Genomic DNA, 17,051 nt, shown 5'->3' with positions numbered 1-17,051 from the left:
TGAATCTCAGATATATTACTTGATTAGGTACAGTTTATTGCTTGTGAATTATATTTCTGTGACTTAAAACTACATATTTCTACAATTAGGTATCAGTAAGTATAGTCTACAATGTTTAGCAAACAAGTAGTTCCTTATTATATATTTAAAAATCAACATTATATCTAGTACATACTCACAACATTTTCATTGGAAAACTAAACTCAAGTATATAGCCACTGTGATAGACTCCGGTCTAAGTTTCCCAATACGAGAGAGGACCAAGCCTCTAGAAGGACAGTTATGTATTCCATTCAACAATACATACAAATTAAACAGGCCATTTTAAATTATTCACACTTCATAACAAATAAAAGAAAATTAACAAGTTTACATAAGCTTATTCAAATAATAGGCTATCACTACATATTCATGCATACTCATAACTCGTTCCTTCAGACAAGTCATAGTTTGAAAATTTGCAGAAATCGAATAACATATTACCGTATTCCATAGAGTATTACGGAATATTTGATACAGGTGCGGCTAGAAAAATACAGGCTTAGGTGCCAAGACGTTAGAAAAAAAATAGCTTATCATCTACACCATACCATAAAAGACTAGTAATAAAACATACAATGCAGATTCACACAAATAACTTTCACAGTACTATAAACATTAATGCCCTCCTGGCCGAAACCCGGCTACGGCGGCCATTTTCATTGAACCAGCCAACTGTGCCTTACTCTCATAGTCCGGTGGGACGGCTAAACCGACACGACCAGTAATATGTCAGACGCAGAACCGACGAATTTTGCGTGCTCTCCGATCCATCTCCGTGCACGTAAGAGAGCACGTAAAATGTCAGTCGGTTGTTGTCTATAAAAATAACAGTCATTAGCTACATCAAAAGCCTTCGAGCGGCTTGAACAACTTTGACACTAGGTTGACCACTAACCATACGATATGATGACCTAAACCTACTATAAAACATACTTTCGCTTCAATACTACGACACGATACTAACGGATTGCATAAAGTCCTTCAGATCCACACACCTAACGTTCACCAGTTTCTTCTGCCTAGCGTTAGCATTCAACTCTCTGACTGCCTTATCAAAGTCTTCATTATCGTACATTTTATCACTGTTGGTAGCGAATACTATCTCGTTCACTTCCTCGTACAGTTTCACTGTAGTGAGGTGCTTGAAGTGACGTTTTAACGTGTCGAGAATTGATGAGTGGAGCTCCGTGTCGCGGCAGACTAAGTTTAGGATGAAGTGGCCTGAAAGGTAAGGAGTAAGTATTTTAAAATATTTCAGAACAATTGTTCAAAATTTAAAACAAAATAGGAGGTGGAAATCTGATGTCAGGTTATGACAAAGTATTATTATTAACTACTTGGTATGAATTAGAAGAAAAAATCTTCTACTTATATTCTGTTTAGGTTTATATTACAGACACCCCCTTAGCATTTGCAGACATAGTGTTTACCATCACAGGGGATTGAAACGTGCGTGTGTCTAATTCGGGAAATAATTTAATTTAACGATACACTGAAAAACCAAATATTGTGTCCTGTCTTTTGGTCAATTTCTTCATCAAAAGTAACAGCCAAAGAAACTTTTAATGAAGAAAATGTCTGTATGGCTCATTGGCTCTCAAAACGAACACCAACAACACTATAACATAGACTATACACAACTTTACTGTATTAGTTGCAATCTTCAAATGTCACTCACCATTTTCAGCCAGTACATTGCTGACGTCATCTAGTACATGGTTCTCTAGGAACTGTCGCGGCGGACACGAGAGCCCCACGCTGCGGTCTTTACTGTCCATGTCGAACATCACGCACGAGTATTTGTTACCTGAAACATGGAGAGAGATAATTTTGTAAATGTATTGTATTGTAAAAAAATTACATTTTTACGGAAATGGTTAACTAAATTATGAAACATGCACGGGCACAGACTGCCCCCGCCTCAGCCAAGGACCGCTGTGCTTGCATTCATAAATATATCTATCACGCTGACGACTAAACTACTGAACCGATTCTGGTCAAATTCAGCCGAATGACAGAATATATACCAACTAACCACATAACCTACTTAAAAAACCCCCTAAATATTTATAAATATCAAACTACCCACCTTTCTTAACCTCATCCTTCAAAAAATCCAGCCCATCTTTAATCTGTACTTCCAAATGCTCATCAGTCTGCAACTCGAAGTGGTCTCTCGCTATCTCCAGCATGGCAGGGTCGAGGTCCACGGCTGTGACCTTCAAGTCATCGTAGCACTTCCTCAGGAACATGCACAGACTGCCGCCGCCGAGGCCGAGGACCGCTATGCTTGAGGCAGGAGTGTGAGAGAGCTGAGCCCCAACACACATGAATGAATGGTATAAGGATATGTGCCCGAAGTCCACTACTAGTTTGGTTTTGTTTTTTCTTTTCACTGGAAATGAGAATACATAAATATGAAAGTAATGATTTGAAAAAATATTATTAGGTAAAATTCCACACTGCCAGGTTTTGGAGTCAAGTTTATATATCAAGATCTGAATTTTCAAATATAAATGAGGAACGGAAATAAGTGTCACCTGCTAGTTTTGAAAGTATGAAATACTCTCTTATTTAAATAAATAAATAAAATAAATATTATTGGACAACTCACACACGGTCATTTGATTCCAAACTAAGCAGAGCTTGTACTATGGTAACCAAATAACTGATAAACATACTTATATATTTCTAAATACATACTTATATAGATACATTTACATCCAGGCTCAGAACAAATACTCGTGCTCATCATTTCAGACAAAAGATGTAAGTTAAATGAAAGAAAACACTATTTTCCCAACTGCCTGTACAAAACTGTCATAATAATATACAAATTCAGTTTATTAGGCTAAATTAAATCCAGTCTAAATAGGAAATGAAATTCTTTGTCTAAGCACAACAACCGATTTTGTCATGACATGATTTCAGAGCCGAAAGTTTTTACTATTTCTTAAAATTTTAGCTACTCCTATCTTCAAGCAAAACCTACCAGTCTTCAACTTAGCCTCAGACTGCACTAAGAACTGGTTGTCCAAGAAGACCAGTCTCCTATGTGTAGCGCCCTCTACGTCTACATCTTCCACTACGAAGGGGCCGGACATCTGCGACGCGCCTTCATACACTTTGACACGACGACCCACGTCACTACCCAGTGATAAGAATGGGATCTGAAATGGAGACGACAGGACAATGTATTACTACATATTTTCTATAATATAATAATATCATGCTTGAAAAATAGAAGCGGAACTCAGGAATGCTTCAGGAGATCGTGCATTTTTATATTTCTAAAATGCGGTCTCATACAGTACCCAGGTCCAACCTCAATTACTGAAATCCGTAATTCATATCCGATAGTGCTGAACTGGAGACCCTATCATTTATTCGGGCAAGATTGAGTAGCAGGTACATATATATCGGGATTAGAAGATAGTATTGAAAATAAATAACCCTATACTCAATCCGGATTATCCCTGTATCAAGTAGAGAACAACTTGGAACACAATATGACAGTAATCAAATAATTTATGTCAAATGTTATGTAATTTCCCAAACATTTCCTTACCTGTCCAATAAATCCATACGGAATAAGCATCTTAGCGGCGTGTGCGAGTTCCTCCTTCACAGCGTCAAGGGATTCGAACTTGTGTCCTCGTCGTAACACGGCGACCACGAGCCGACCGAACCGCGCCGAATCCTGCAGCTGTCGCCGACCGGCAGGAGTGCCGAATAACCACTCTGATTCTCTGGGAAAGGAGAGAAGAAACTTTTGAAATAGTTACTTTATTTACACTTTATGTGCAAAAGTAAAGACTGACGATGTTTTTCGCGTTAAGATATAGAAGCAAAGATGGTCACACGCCAGTTAATGTTCTATATTAGGTGTTGGGAGTTCGATTCCCGATCTATAAATAGCTTATACGTTTGTTATGGTGTTGTGATGAATGGCTTATTTTTAGTGCGAGAGTTGTTTTCATATGAAGAAAAAAAATTATGACATAGCTCGAAACGAATACTTGAAAGTAATTTTAAGAGTTTTTTCGACTGGGATTCCAACCCTGTACTTACAACAGTATATGGTTTTATATTACTGATTTCGTTTAAATGATGCTATCGTACATTCTTTAAGAAAATTCGCAACTCCGAGTTATTCAAGGAAATTGCGTTCCAAACGACTTAATAAAAAAGATTTACGATCACCGTACAAAAACAAGAACATATTTCGTAAAATCCTGTGACACCAATTGGAAGATAGCCACATACGAGGGATGATGGACAAACAAACATATAAACAGTTAAAATATACTTATTTCTTTGTTTGCCCATCACGAGTGTTGCTGTTTTTTGGGTAAAAATACAACAACTGGTCAGTCTAAAATAACATAAAAATTGTTTTTCAAAAATCAGGACAAAATACACTATTGGACAATATAAAAATTCCCGTAAATTCTGAACTACGCAACTCGAAATTCAAAATATGTTTTCATAACACCTTCCTAAAAACAAGTTATAAAAAAACATTTTTGACGTAAATATTGCGAGTTCATCGCTTGAGAATGTTGATCAACAAGTGTACCAATATAACTGAAGTTCGTAGGCGTGTCTGTTTATACGTTTTGTTAATGGACACATTTAAAAATAGTAAGAGGTGTGAACACTTGCATATATCATTGTGTGCCAAAATTCTAGAAAGTTGACTACATAATTGCAGGAGTCATTTGTCATAATTATCTTACAATAGTACATAATATCGCATTAATAATGTTGTTGTAACTCAAAATACAACTTTTATCAGAATCAACGAATAACTTGTTTATCACTCCTTATTATGGGTGCAAAAATATTATCATTTGTAGATCATAATCACTTTCCTATTCATTTAGTTGGCATAATATTGATATCAAATCATGATCGTTACGCTTTGGTGGTTCTTGGTTCGATTGCCATACGAAATGAATATTTGAGCATTTCTCTATAAAAGTTTTAACTTTCGAAACTATATCAACTAAAGATCGGTTACACATTGGAAACTAGTAAGGTAGTAAAATTTTGCACACGTTTTGAAATTACTTTCGAATCACAAGAATTTATACTTCGTAGCTTTCTTTAAACGTAAAAAAATCTACTTTTTTTTAAGAAGCATCAAAATTGTGTGTTCGCAGCCAGTCTGTTCAGTCTTAAATTATTATATAATACAACTAGCTGAACCGGCAAACGTTGTTATGCCATATACCTAAATAAAAAAAGTGTCACCTAGCGGTATGAAAAATAGATGTTGGCCGTTTCTCAGACCTACCTACTCAATATGCTCACAAAATTTCATGAGAATCGGTCAAGCCGTTTCGGAGGAGTATGGCAACGAAAACTGTGACGCGAGAATTTTATATATTAGATTACCTAATTAATAAACTAATTAATCCCTCGCAAAATATTATCTAGTTTATCCAGGAGTGTCGCACGTCAGCCATTAAAATGATTGAAGCAGGTATATTAAAGTGACATAGACAAACAGCTCAGCGCTCCAGCTCATCATAAACAGTTTATGATTAGTTTGATATATGGATTCACACCTGCCAGTGACGAGGTTATTTATTTACTCTTATTTATACTATTTAGTAGGAATTTGGGTTAATATCATTCTAATAAAATTAAGTATGTTTGCACTCAGAACAAAATATTTTTTTGAAAAACAACATCACCCGTATTTTTCAGCGATGCAAAAGCGATCTCTTACATATTATCACGCCTGTTATACCCTAAGGTATAAGGCAGAGGTGTAAGGAAAATACCCTAGTTTCGCATTTAACAATGTTAGTCCCCTGAGGGGGAAAGCCAATTGCCATTTATCGAGCACGTTACCACACTCCGCTACTATTAAGAAATATTCTCATATAAATTAGAGAAGACCAATAGCATTTTTCCGAACTTTTTTCACTCTCTCTATTTCACTTTTTTTTAAGTAAGGCAACATTTAAAAATATTATTATGTAAGTATATCGGTCGCACGACCAATTTATTGGTTTTATAAAAACAAGGCAATTTGAACTGTCATGTCGCACTTTTCTTTACAACATTATACAATAACAATTATCAAAAGTCATGAGTAAATCTCACTAAAAGCTGTTTTCTAAAAGTTCTAATTTTTTACTAATTTTATCGTCAAACGACATGAAAACATCAACGGACGCTAATTTTAAAACGCGCGGCTGGATAAAAATATAAATCCTACTATTATTATAAACGCGAAAGTTTGTAAGGAAGGATGTAAGTACGTTAGATACTCTTTCACAAAAAACCTACCATACATACATAATTAAAATCACCCATAGGGGTAGGCAGAGACCAGAGAATTAAAACAAAACTACTGGACGGATTTTAATGAGATTTGGTACACTTATAGCTTATGACCCGCGCAACTTCGCTTGCGTCACATAAAAGACAATTGGTCATAATTTTCCCCGTTTTTGTAACATTTTTTACTGGTAGGTACTCTGCTCCTATTGGTCCTAGAATGATGATATACAGCCTATAAGCCTTCCGCGATAAATGGGCTATTTAACACTGAAATATTTTTTCAAATCGGACCAGTAGTTCTTGAGATTAGCGCGTTCAAACAAACTCTTCAGCTTTATAATATTAGTATGGATAACTAGGATTAATACATAGGATTCTCTTAACTCAAGGAAATCTATTCACGCGGACGAAGTCGCGGACAGAAGCTAGTATTAAAATAATGTTCCAGTTTAAAGTCTGTACGCTGTTTTTAGTTCGTTTATGATAACACTCACGTGGATACCTGACCCGACCTATTTGAGTAACAGCACTTGAGAAAATCTAGGTTCACATTATTTCTAGAATGTTAAACACGCTTTAGAAATTCTTAGTGAGGACTATCTTTTCATTTGCGGGTTGAAAAATAGTTATATGCTCCTCTGTTTCTGATAAGATATATTCGTAATTATATTTTTAATTATTTTATTGTAAAAAAATCTGCCATTATCAACAACATAATTTAAGTAGTAGTATTCAGTACGAGTACTTACCGAATTCGTTTTACGCACTAAATATTTTTGTATCTAATTTAATTCACAATTTTTTTATCATTAATTTTATTATTAACTAAATGAATTTTCATCCTCATTCACCTACCTTTTTAAAACTCAAAACACACGACAAATAATTTTACCGTTCTTTCCTTACTTTATAATTTTATTAAATATATTTTTGTGAAAAAATATTAAAATTGTAATAATATAATAAAAGTAACACTGCACGTCTGTCCGTATTGAAAGCCGGGCAAGTTTACGGGTCAGTAAACAGCGGGGTGCGTCGACAACATGCACAATCCAGACGCTCCTGCTTTTATAACACTAGCCATTGCATACGGATTCGCTCAAGAATATCTTGTATTTAAAACATTATTTTTTATAATACTGAAATCATCAACCAATCATAGGTGATAGTGGTATAAGTTGCCACCTCCTACGCAAGTAATTGACAAGAAACACATCAATGACTTTTAAAAGTTGTGTGAATTAGATGCTATTGTCACTTGATCCAACGGTGGAGAAAAACATCGTGATGAAACTTTGCATGCCTAAAAGTTTGTTAAACATATTCTTAAGGGCATACAAAATCCCCAACTCGCACTTGGCCAGCGTGGTGGTGGCGGCCCAAATCCTCCCTCGTTAAAAAAATACTACTAAAAGGGCATTAAGAATTTTTAAAGATCAAATTTATAAACGTGATGTTATAAAGACTTACCTACACAAAATCAGACTTAAACGTTATCCACGGTGGATAGCAGACAGAACCACTGAATTTCGGACAGAAAATTCAGTGAGCATGATTGAAATACCGATTCCACTAGGAGTCCCGTGACCCACTAGTTACTATAGTAACTGGTGGTTCTGTGTATTGGCACCTTAATATTATTCTTGCTAGCATTGACCACTTCGTAAGTATATTAAAAATAAAGTGTAATAGTCATCCTGAAAATGTTTAATTTTACAGTAATTCGCGGACCATATTTTGACTTCCACGGACCACTGGTTGGGCACCACTGGATTAGAAGAACCCGTTTTTGTGTGGCCGGTTCCCGGTTTTCGCTACCGCCGATACCACTAGCGGATAACGCTTGTGTCTGAATAGGCCTTAAGAGATAAGTTCACATTAAATATCTCTAATATTATTGATATACAGACGGATTGTTGCAGAGTCCATGTATAACATCCTCAGTATCAACAAGGCGTAAGCGCGTGGGCGTTGTTTGCGTGCGCACGCTATTTTAACACTTCTGCACTATATCTATAGTGTATTGTGGTAGCTTTATTTTTATTTGCACAACTACATACATCGTGTAAACTTAGAACGAATGTTTATTATTTTTATGGTTTTTATTAGATTTGTGCTGTTTGTTTGGAATTAGATAATATACTAGTAAGCGAGTACAGGGAATATTCGCGAAGTCCTGGTGGCTTTTCGACTACCAACTTAAGTAATTACAAGTATCAACATGGCGAATACTTAAGTCTAAAATATGACAAACCGAAGGCAAACTATGTGTGGGTACATGATTGTGTAATATTTGAAGATTACGTCGAATTTTTGTGTCGTGCATTGTTATACAAAGTCAGTAACCCAAAATATATGTTATTCAAATAAATATTTATTCAGTGTTATTTGACCCCATCATTCAATGACATAAAAACTATAGTACCTCACTTATGCCTGGTTTCTGACGTACATTTAGTTAGCTATTCAATAGCATTTAAGCTCAATATGACACTTTGAATAGATAAACTACCGCTAAACGTACTTCAGAAACCAGGCATTATTCTTTAAATGTTATATTGTTAATTCGGCCTGATATCACTTACCTTCCTTGAGGTACAATGAAGACAGCATACTTGTTGATGGCTTGTGATCGTTTCTGGTCAACCACGTACAGTGTGTACCGCGGCGTGTCCTCGCCAGGCTGCATTAGGTCCAGTGATACCTACAACAAACCAAAAGGATTTTATTAAAACTTTTCGTTCTCTGACCTACCCCTATGGGACAATAGCGTGATTTTAACTATGTACCTATGTAAAATCTTTTAATACAAACTTTGAATATTATTTTTAATGTGATGCATAAAGATTAGAGTACTTTCAGATAGACGTAACGGTAAATGGAGAACCTATTAGTGTTTTCGAAATAATCGCCGAAAGTATTTACATAAACACAGGTCGCCTTAAACTCATACACAATACTAAGTTCCCAATAAAATGCATATTCAGAAACAAAGACAAACTTATTGACGACGAAAATATGCATAGCATGCGATGTCAGGAATGTTTTTTACATGGAGTTTTAGCAGAGTACAAGCAAAATGCTAAAGTAATCCTATTTTCGTAAATAGTTTGAAATTATGAATATGGACAGTACAAACCTCATTATCATCATCTAAGCTAGTTTTAGCCAGTCCATTAGTGACAAAGGCAGTGTCTTGAGCTGACTTCACATAGCTCTTCACCTCCTCAGGAGTCTGGAGTCTCACCATTTTGTCACCAGCCATACACACTTCTAATATCTGCAATATACAAGAAACAGTTTGTCAAGTTATTTGAATTTATATTTTTGTAGTAATATCTGTGATCTGTTGAGAAAGATATTAGGGTAGAGAAAGTACCTATTTTTTAAACTACCTACAAATTTAATGAAATGAATAATGGGTAAATAATTGCAACATAATGTGTCCAAAATTATTTTTGAAGATTATAGTAGTAGTAGTAAAGTATATATTTCTACCTACAAGTTCGATTTTTTTTTACAAGTTTAATAATTTCATTCTGAAACATAATTACCTGTTGAGGCATTTCTTTAAACTTAGTAGCAACTACAACAAAAACAGGTAAAGTTGGTCCATCAGTGTTCTCAGCATTCTTCTCCTCTGCTTCATGGCACCTCACTACTCTGAACATCCAAGACTTATCACAGAAAGTCTCCAATAATTTACTTAAAATATGACTCTGTAGCAGTGATATACACACAAATCGACCTCCAAGCTTCAAGACTCTTTTGATTTCAGAAAAATATTTGTCTATGGTCTGTTTTGTTTCTTCTGCATCATCAGGCATGAGCGCATCGAGTGTGCCTTTATCCAAAACTACGTTAAATTCATCATTATTAAACGTAGTTTTTAATGCATCCATGCAGAGGAACTTCATGCTCGTTCTGTGCGCATTTATAGAATTCATTTGCTTAATTACGACCTCAGAAACGTCGATATTAGTGATGTTTTGGTAACCAACGTCGTACAAGTCGGCACTTAGACTTGAGTTACCGCAACCCGTAATTAATATTGCATCCTTCTGTTTTATATATTTATGCAGCTGTCCACATAGTTCTAGGTATTCTCCATACCTGTACGCAGAGAGAAAGGAATAAATTTAGACTATATTCGCATTAAATGTAATGTGTTTTGTTGAAATATTTGGCTGACATAACCTACCATTCAAAAGCTTTGTTTCCTCGCTTTTTGAAGAACTTGTTCCAGTAGTCTTTTTCGCTGAACTCCTTATGGCTTTTTGGCAAAAGGTTCATTGTTATTATTTACTTAGTTCCTCTTTATTTAATGAAATTTATTAATGCACATGGATTGCGCGTTTGTTTTTCTGTCAAAAATTGGCAGTGACAACTTTGACGCGATTAATGTTATGACATATTGAAGAAAATCATAGAGAATTAGTGCTGGTCCAAAAAATATTTACGGAGTACGTAGGTTTGGACCCTTTTCTGACTATTAATTCCTAAATAACAAATCTTTTAAACAAATCCATGAAAATATAATTTTAAAAGTTTATTCAATTTGTTACGCCATGAATTTTTCTTCAATAACTACCATAAATCTTTACACAAAAAAATTGATTTTGTTGACATGTTTCGGAATATCATTTTTTACATTTGTTATTTGTAATGTTTTTACTTTATTCAATAAACAATACTGAAATTAATTTATTGTAGTCTGTTTTCCTTTCTGGACTTTTTATATTATGTCACTTGAAAAATGAACAAACTTCTATTGTCTATGCTAGTTCAGTCAGAGAACGTGTCAATCAAGGAATTTGTGTGTGTGAAATTATCGTCGTGGTCTTTTTATTTTAGTTGTTATGAATATTTTAGTGCAATGTTTTAGATTTTACTAGTAAAAACCTGTACGACAATGGAAGTTGCTTGAAAAATGGCTTTCCGAGACTTTGTTGAATTGAAGTCTTGGCTCCAGTATTTTGATCAGTGATACGAGAGGAAAACTAAAGGACAAATAAAATGGACAAATCAAAACAGGATAAGTGGAAGGCTTTAGCGACTATAAAATCCTTTGATTTAGGTAAGTTATTTACTAATTACGTACTCCATAATGATATAGGTATTATACTTCTAATGAACAGGTGTGCAGCAAAACAAATCGTGATACCGTAGCCTTGAATTTATGATTACGTTAAGAAAATCAATTGTTTTGATACAAGTTATATTATGAACTATTAATAGGGGCAGAATAAACCTTGAAAGACGTGTTCATTTTGATAAACTCTCCAAGATTTGTCTGATATGAACTAGACAAGTCTATTTTAGTAAATAATGATGAAATCTAGACCACTATTGTGATAAAACTATGCCTACTAATTACACCTCTAGAAACACGTGTGACACGTGATTTATTTGCATTTATCTTGTTTAATAACAATCATTATCAGTCAGGCTTTTAATTTACTTTTCAAACTATACATTTATTGCCTAGATAGGTGTCTAAATGATAGTGTCTGATTCATGTGGTACTAGTAAAGGATTGACTTATCAAGAGATATGTAGTAAAGACAATAACTTATTATAAATGAATTTGTCTAAATAAATTTAGCTACATTAGCCGTTATTAAATTATATTTATAATTTTTCACATATCACACTATAGTCATTTAGCTACTCAAACGTCCAATGGATACTAAAGTATCCAAAATTATATTACAATACCCTCCATGGACGTTAGAGACGATACTCGAGCTGAGTGGCCAGTGAGTAGTAGGTATGCCATCCCAAAATTTGTAGAATGGAAACTCTTTTGTTATAATCAAATTATTTTTGCCCTAAACTTTCAACAAACATCAGTATCTTGGCGGGCTTCCAAGTAGTACAAGGCACAAAAATATTACCATCATAGTTCAGTAACTCTCTAACAATAGCTTTGCAAATGAGAAAGATGAAGAAATTACAAAGCTTTTGAATATTTTGAAGAATTTCATATGTTCTAAACAAAACAAGATTGTAAATGAGTTAGAAACTATGACCTGAAATCCTGTATATTGCGTCCTGTATCCTTGTTTCTTTTTATTTTGACTTGATTATTTCTGTACCAATATTTCGAAAAATTTGTTCAATCTTTCCTCCATATTAAATTAAACAAAACCCAACCATGCATTCTTAAAAACGTAGGTGTTAAACAGAAAGTAGGGATTGCAATTTAAAGAAATACAGAAAGACAGAACAGACTTTATGACTTGTGCAATAAGGTCATTGACCATATTTGCAATAATCCACAATTGAGCTACAGAGTTTTGTAACTTGTCTGAACATATTATTGATATTTCCTTATTTTCAGTCATAACATTTTTTGGTGAAGTCACTTAACACTCATTCAGCATAGACTAGAATATACTAATATACTAGTCTTATGTGACTAGGAAGAATCCAAGACACATAAGACTTTGCTGTACCTTTGATTTTATTTACGTACTTACATTTATTTTTATTTGTTTCAAAAACGTATCATGTTTCTATTGTTTTAATTCCATGTCCTTACTAGTACATACCTACTTTATATCTTTTGTGGTTAGAACACGCACCGGCAAGAACCGCGTAAAACGCGAACCTTCCAGACCATTCTACAGAAATAAAACATAATGAACCTTATATAAACTTAAATAAAGTCTACTTTCGCGTAACTTAGATCGAAAACACTCTCAACGAAAGGTATCTTTAAAGAATTTTAAACTTTACAGCTTTAAACATAAGGCTGATTTTGAAATGTATCTTGGTATTGTGTGATTGGAGTCGGCCCCCCTACACTGCCCTACAGTTTATTGTATAGCTGCACATCGCAAGGCCATAAGGGAATAAAAAGAAAAGCATGCAGATGTGTAATTCAAGAAACTTCTTCCATGTTTTATGCAGTATGCGTTATGAGATGCGTTTGATAGCATCTTTTACATGATTTAAAAAAAACTAGGAATATTTATGGTGTGATAGCTACCACCGTCGTGAGTTTTCTAGACTGAATTTTAAAAGTGGCTTGTGTGATTATAGTTCCTAACTAAGTTCTTAACTAAGTTTCCGTAATTTGTATGTTTGTTAAGTCTCCTGCCAAACTTTGGTTGAAGTGCGATTATTTTCTTGGATGGAATAAATTTGCGGTAACGGTTTAACCTCGTTGAAATATTAACTGAGTAATATACTTAGGTACCTTGTATTCTTTGCCTGACAAACTGTTTAATAGATCAATAGGGTTTTTCTTTCGGCGAAAAAACTTTCTAGACTCTAAATATTTTAATTATCTTCCGTAAAGGTCGCAGAAAAGTGTAGCTAATTCATTCGTCAACGACACCATGTTATTAAATATAAAATTCTAATCTTATGACTCATGAGATTACTAGAAAGAAAAACAAATACCTATTACACAAAATCTACTCAATTACCAGCTTTGAAAATCACATGTCAAAAGAGGCATGTAAATTGCATCATATTTCTGGATTGTTACATTTATTACATTTGCCACGTATTGCAAATCGTTTGAAAACAGACGCAAATGTTTTCTTAATAGCCACTCGAGACGTGTTTGTTTCTGCTTCCTTTTCCCCTTTAGATAAGGGATTGTACCTACCTATCTATTTGCTAAAGAACATAGTATTGGCGACACTATTTTCTATGTAATGACTTTATTACTACGGAAACCTCAACAGTGTCTGCGGTTTACATTTCAAATTTAATTGAATATAACTAATTAACTTAGTTTCTGTCACATAGCTGACAGTACCTACTTGCGTTATATCGGTATTCGGTACCATTTTCTCCTTATTCTTTAGTGTATTCATTTGTTTTTAAAACAATTACATAGAAAATTGAAAACAAACAAAATGCAGGAGGAACGAAATGTTTACTACTAGTTTACCTGATATCATAAACAATTTTATCCACAGCTGAACCCACTCTCTAATAGAACGCGACCTAGCTAGTACGGCCTAGTACAGCCCGTAATCTTATTACATTTAAAACTATTCGATAATATTTTATTCCAAAAGATCCTCTGACTACCTCTTGTCCCATTAGAGTCAACATCCGACAAATAAATACCATCCATATTTCATGATACCCTCGCCACCATTACCTTGGCACAACGCATCGATTTCCATCACCAATTCATGATTAAACAAACATGTATTCAATGACAGATCGGAACAACAGATAAATGTGACAGTAGCCGGGTGATCCTGACCGTATTGTCACACCAACTGCGAAGGAATCACCTTGTGTTTTAAGATATCAAAATGGCTGGAGAAAATCAGACGAAAAGTAATTATTTTAAAATTAATCGTGTGTTAATGTGGGCCAGTTAGATAAGTGAAAAGATAAAAAAGTATAATTATTCAAGGCATACGTTTTTGTCATTCAATTTGCCGATTTGTGAAAGATCTATCGATATATGTCTACAATCACGATCAATACGCAGTAATCTGTAAATCTTCAACCGCTGTTTTTCGTAAGTAAATAAGTCTAATGTACATTTTCTCTCTTTTCAGGTATAACTCGCAACAGTCACCATGAGTCCGTGTTTCAGCAGAGCATGCAACAGATCGACATCATCCACTCGGCCGCCACCACCCCAATCAGTCTACTAGTCCAGTCTCTCGTCAAGCAACTATGTTCCCTACTAGAAAAAGACAATATCCGAGCGAATCAGCTGTACAATACAATATGCGAGAAACTACACAGCATGAACCTCATAGATGATTCGTATGCAATGGGAGAATTCGAAGCTATGAGAAGTCAGTACCAACGGGCTTTGTATCAACTTGTGGCTGTTGCTAGCGGCTCCGAAATCCCTATAAACCTACCAGCGACGTGGCCTATCGTCCAACCTTCAGGTCTTGAGTGGTCCAGATACCACAGGGAATTCGAAGAACTGTATTTCATAGCAGGTGGCGGTTTCGGAAGTGTGTTCAAAGCGCGGCACAGATTAGATGGAGTTGAGTATGCTGTGAAGAAAGTGTACATTAAGTCGTCAGATGTCAATTCGATAATGCTGCATTTGTCTGAAGTGAAAACAATTGCAAGTCTCAATCATCCTAATATAGTGAATTATAAGGCTGCCTGGCTTGAACCGATGATAGAATCGACTGTGAAAAAGAAACGCAAGTTCAGAATGGAAACTGACAGTGAAGACTTTTCAATAAATTCTAATATTATTTCATCCGCCCATCCGAACATAATAACATCGTTTAAAACACACAATTCTAAAGAATTGACGAAACATAAAAGTCAATCAGACTTTGTCATATCTTTCAAAGAAACCAGCAGTTTTGAACAAGAGTTCCAGCACAATGGAAGTTCAAATTCAGATGATGATTATTTGGAAGATTCCGATTCAGATTCGACTCCACAGGAAGAAAATGCCGTAGCTAATTTCTTCTCCAGCAAAGAATTCGAGAACTGCTCTCGAGTTAACTTAAAATGGGCGACTTTATACATTCAAATGACATTCTGCCAGCAGACTTTGAAACAGTGGTTGGACGACCGCAATTTGAAATTGACAGTGACGAGGAAAGGGTCTGAAGATTTGAGTCTCCATCACAGTGATTCTACTGAATCAGCTTGTCTTGAGGCCCCTGATCCGACGTACCCGGTAGCTTGGACCCATATCGATGTTTTAATTGATATGTTTACTCAGCTAGTGAAAGGTCTTCATTACATTCATTCTCGTGGTATTATCCATCATGATATAAAGCCCAGTAATGTGTTCGTGGCACAGACTGAAGGGGGTGTGTCGGTACAGTTGGGTGACTTTGGACTGGCGTGTCCGTTGCAGCAGTCTCATAGTGGATTGGCTTTGGGAACGCATTTGTATGCCGCACCTGAACAGTTGGATGGGCAGTGTAATCCTAAGGTGAGTTGATATTTCTACTTCTTATTTGCAATAATTTATCTGAAAACATTTAGCTGTTAGACACTGGTCTCTTTGTACAGATTCTTCGTACCTTGCAAAGTATCAGAATAAAATTTTCAGGCATCCACCACAAAATGTTTGTACGAGACTAAACCCTAAATCTATGATTTCAATTGAATACTATAAACTCGATGACAATAATTTTAAATTGAACCCACATTCATTAAACATACATTTGCATTATTTCAACATGAAAACAATACTAAACTTGTACTTTTTTCTTCTTTACAGAGCGACATGTACAGCCTGGGAATAATACTCCTAGAAATGGTAGAACCATTCAGCACAGACATGGAACGTGTGAAGACGATCACAGACCTTCGTAAAGGTCAGATACCAGCGCATTTGACAGCCAACTACCCCAAAATTGCCCATATTATAGGCAAATTAGTCCAGCGAAGGCCTAGCAAGAGACTAGACACTGCCCAACTGCTAGAAGAATTGAAAAATCTATCAGAAAACAAAGACGACACTATAAAGTCGTTGAAAGAAGAATTGGCGGCAAAAGACGATGAAATTGCTAAACTAAAAATGATGTTAGCAAAGTTCAATTATCAGTGAAAGTGTACTTATGGTGTGGCTCATTATAGTATTAATATTTAATTACTTGTTTTATTTGTGAATATAATAATTTAAGATTATAAGTTGGTTTTTTTGTGACCTTTTATAATGCTGATGGAAAGTGGTCTGATCATAATAATAGTCATTTTGTTTTTCTATAACATATCTATAGATGACTACCTAACTACAA

At 35.0% G+C, this 17,051-nt stretch overlaps 2 protein-coding genes across 3 annotated transcripts; one reads left to right on the top strand and one right to left on the bottom strand.

Annotated features, from left to right (window-relative positions):
- Positions 1-17: 17 nt before the first annotated feature.
- Positions 18-10,728, bottom strand: LOC142987187 (eEF1A lysine and N-terminal methyltransferase homolog). The gene is made up of 9 exons (XM_076135776.1): positions 10,541-10,728; positions 9,894-10,452; positions 9,479-9,619; positions 8,925-9,043; positions 3,611-3,791; positions 3,035-3,212; positions 2,132-2,437; positions 1,721-1,849; positions 18-1,263 (listed from the first exon to the last, which is right to left on the bottom strand). The coding sequence occupies exons 1-9, from the start codon at positions 10,630-10,632 to the stop codon at positions 989-991; spliced, it is 1,980 nt and encodes a 659-aa protein (XP_075991891.1). The 5' UTR covers positions 10,633-10,728; the 3' UTR covers positions 18-988.
- Positions 10,729-11,113: 385 nt separating this feature from the next.
- Positions 11,114-16,944, top strand: LOC142987185 (eukaryotic translation initiation factor 2-alpha kinase 1-like). 2 transcript variants are annotated; one of them, XM_076135770.1, is made up of 3 exons: positions 11,114-11,416; positions 14,877-16,240; positions 16,532-16,944. In XM_076135770.1, the coding sequence occupies exons 1-3, from the start codon at positions 11,356-11,358 to the stop codon at positions 16,859-16,861; spliced, it is 1,755 nt and encodes a 584-aa protein (XP_075991885.1). In that variant the 5' UTR covers positions 11,114-11,355; the 3' UTR covers positions 16,862-16,944. The 2 variants fall into 2 exon arrangements, with proteins under 2 accessions (XP_075991885.1, XP_075991886.1); XM_076135771.1 differs by lacking the exon at positions 11,114-11,416 and adding an exon at positions 14,521-14,649.
- Positions 16,945-17,051: the final 107 nt, after the last annotated feature.

The sequence above is a fragment of the Anticarsia gemmatalis genome, chromosome 3 (genome assembly GCF_050436995.1).
Source record: "Anticarsia gemmatalis isolate Benzon Research Colony breed Stoneville strain chromosome 3, ilAntGemm2 primary, whole genome shotgun sequence".
In the NCBI taxonomy this organism is placed as follows: Eukaryota; Metazoa; Arthropoda; class Insecta; order Lepidoptera; family Erebidae; genus Anticarsia; species Anticarsia gemmatalis.
This window is presented reverse-complemented; position numbering and strand designations above follow the sequence as displayed.

Coding starts and splice junctions, on each gene's coding strand:
- LOC142987185 (XM_076135770.1), top strand. CDS start 11,356: ATGGACAAATCAAAACAGGATAAGTGGAAGGCTTTAGCGACTATAAAA. Junction 11,417..14,876: donor TATAAAATCCTTTGATTTAG/GTAAGTTATTTA, acceptor CTCTCTTTTCAG/GTATAACTCGCAACAGTCAC. Junction 16,241..16,531: donor ATGGGCAGTGTAATCCTAAG/GTGAGTTGATAT, acceptor TCTTCTTTACAG/AGCGACATGTACAGCCTGGG.
- LOC142987187 (XM_076135776.1), bottom strand. CDS start 10,632: ATGAACCTTTTGCCAAAAAGCCATAAGGAGTTCAGCGAAAAAGACTAC. Junction 9,044..9,478: donor GCTTAGATGATGATAATGAG/GTTTGTACTGTC, acceptor GGTTTGTTGTAG/GTATCACTGGACCTAATGCA. Junction 2,438..3,034: donor TGAGGCTAAGTTGAAGACTG/GTAGGTTTTGCT, acceptor TCTCATTTCCAG/TGAAAAGAAAAAACAAAACC.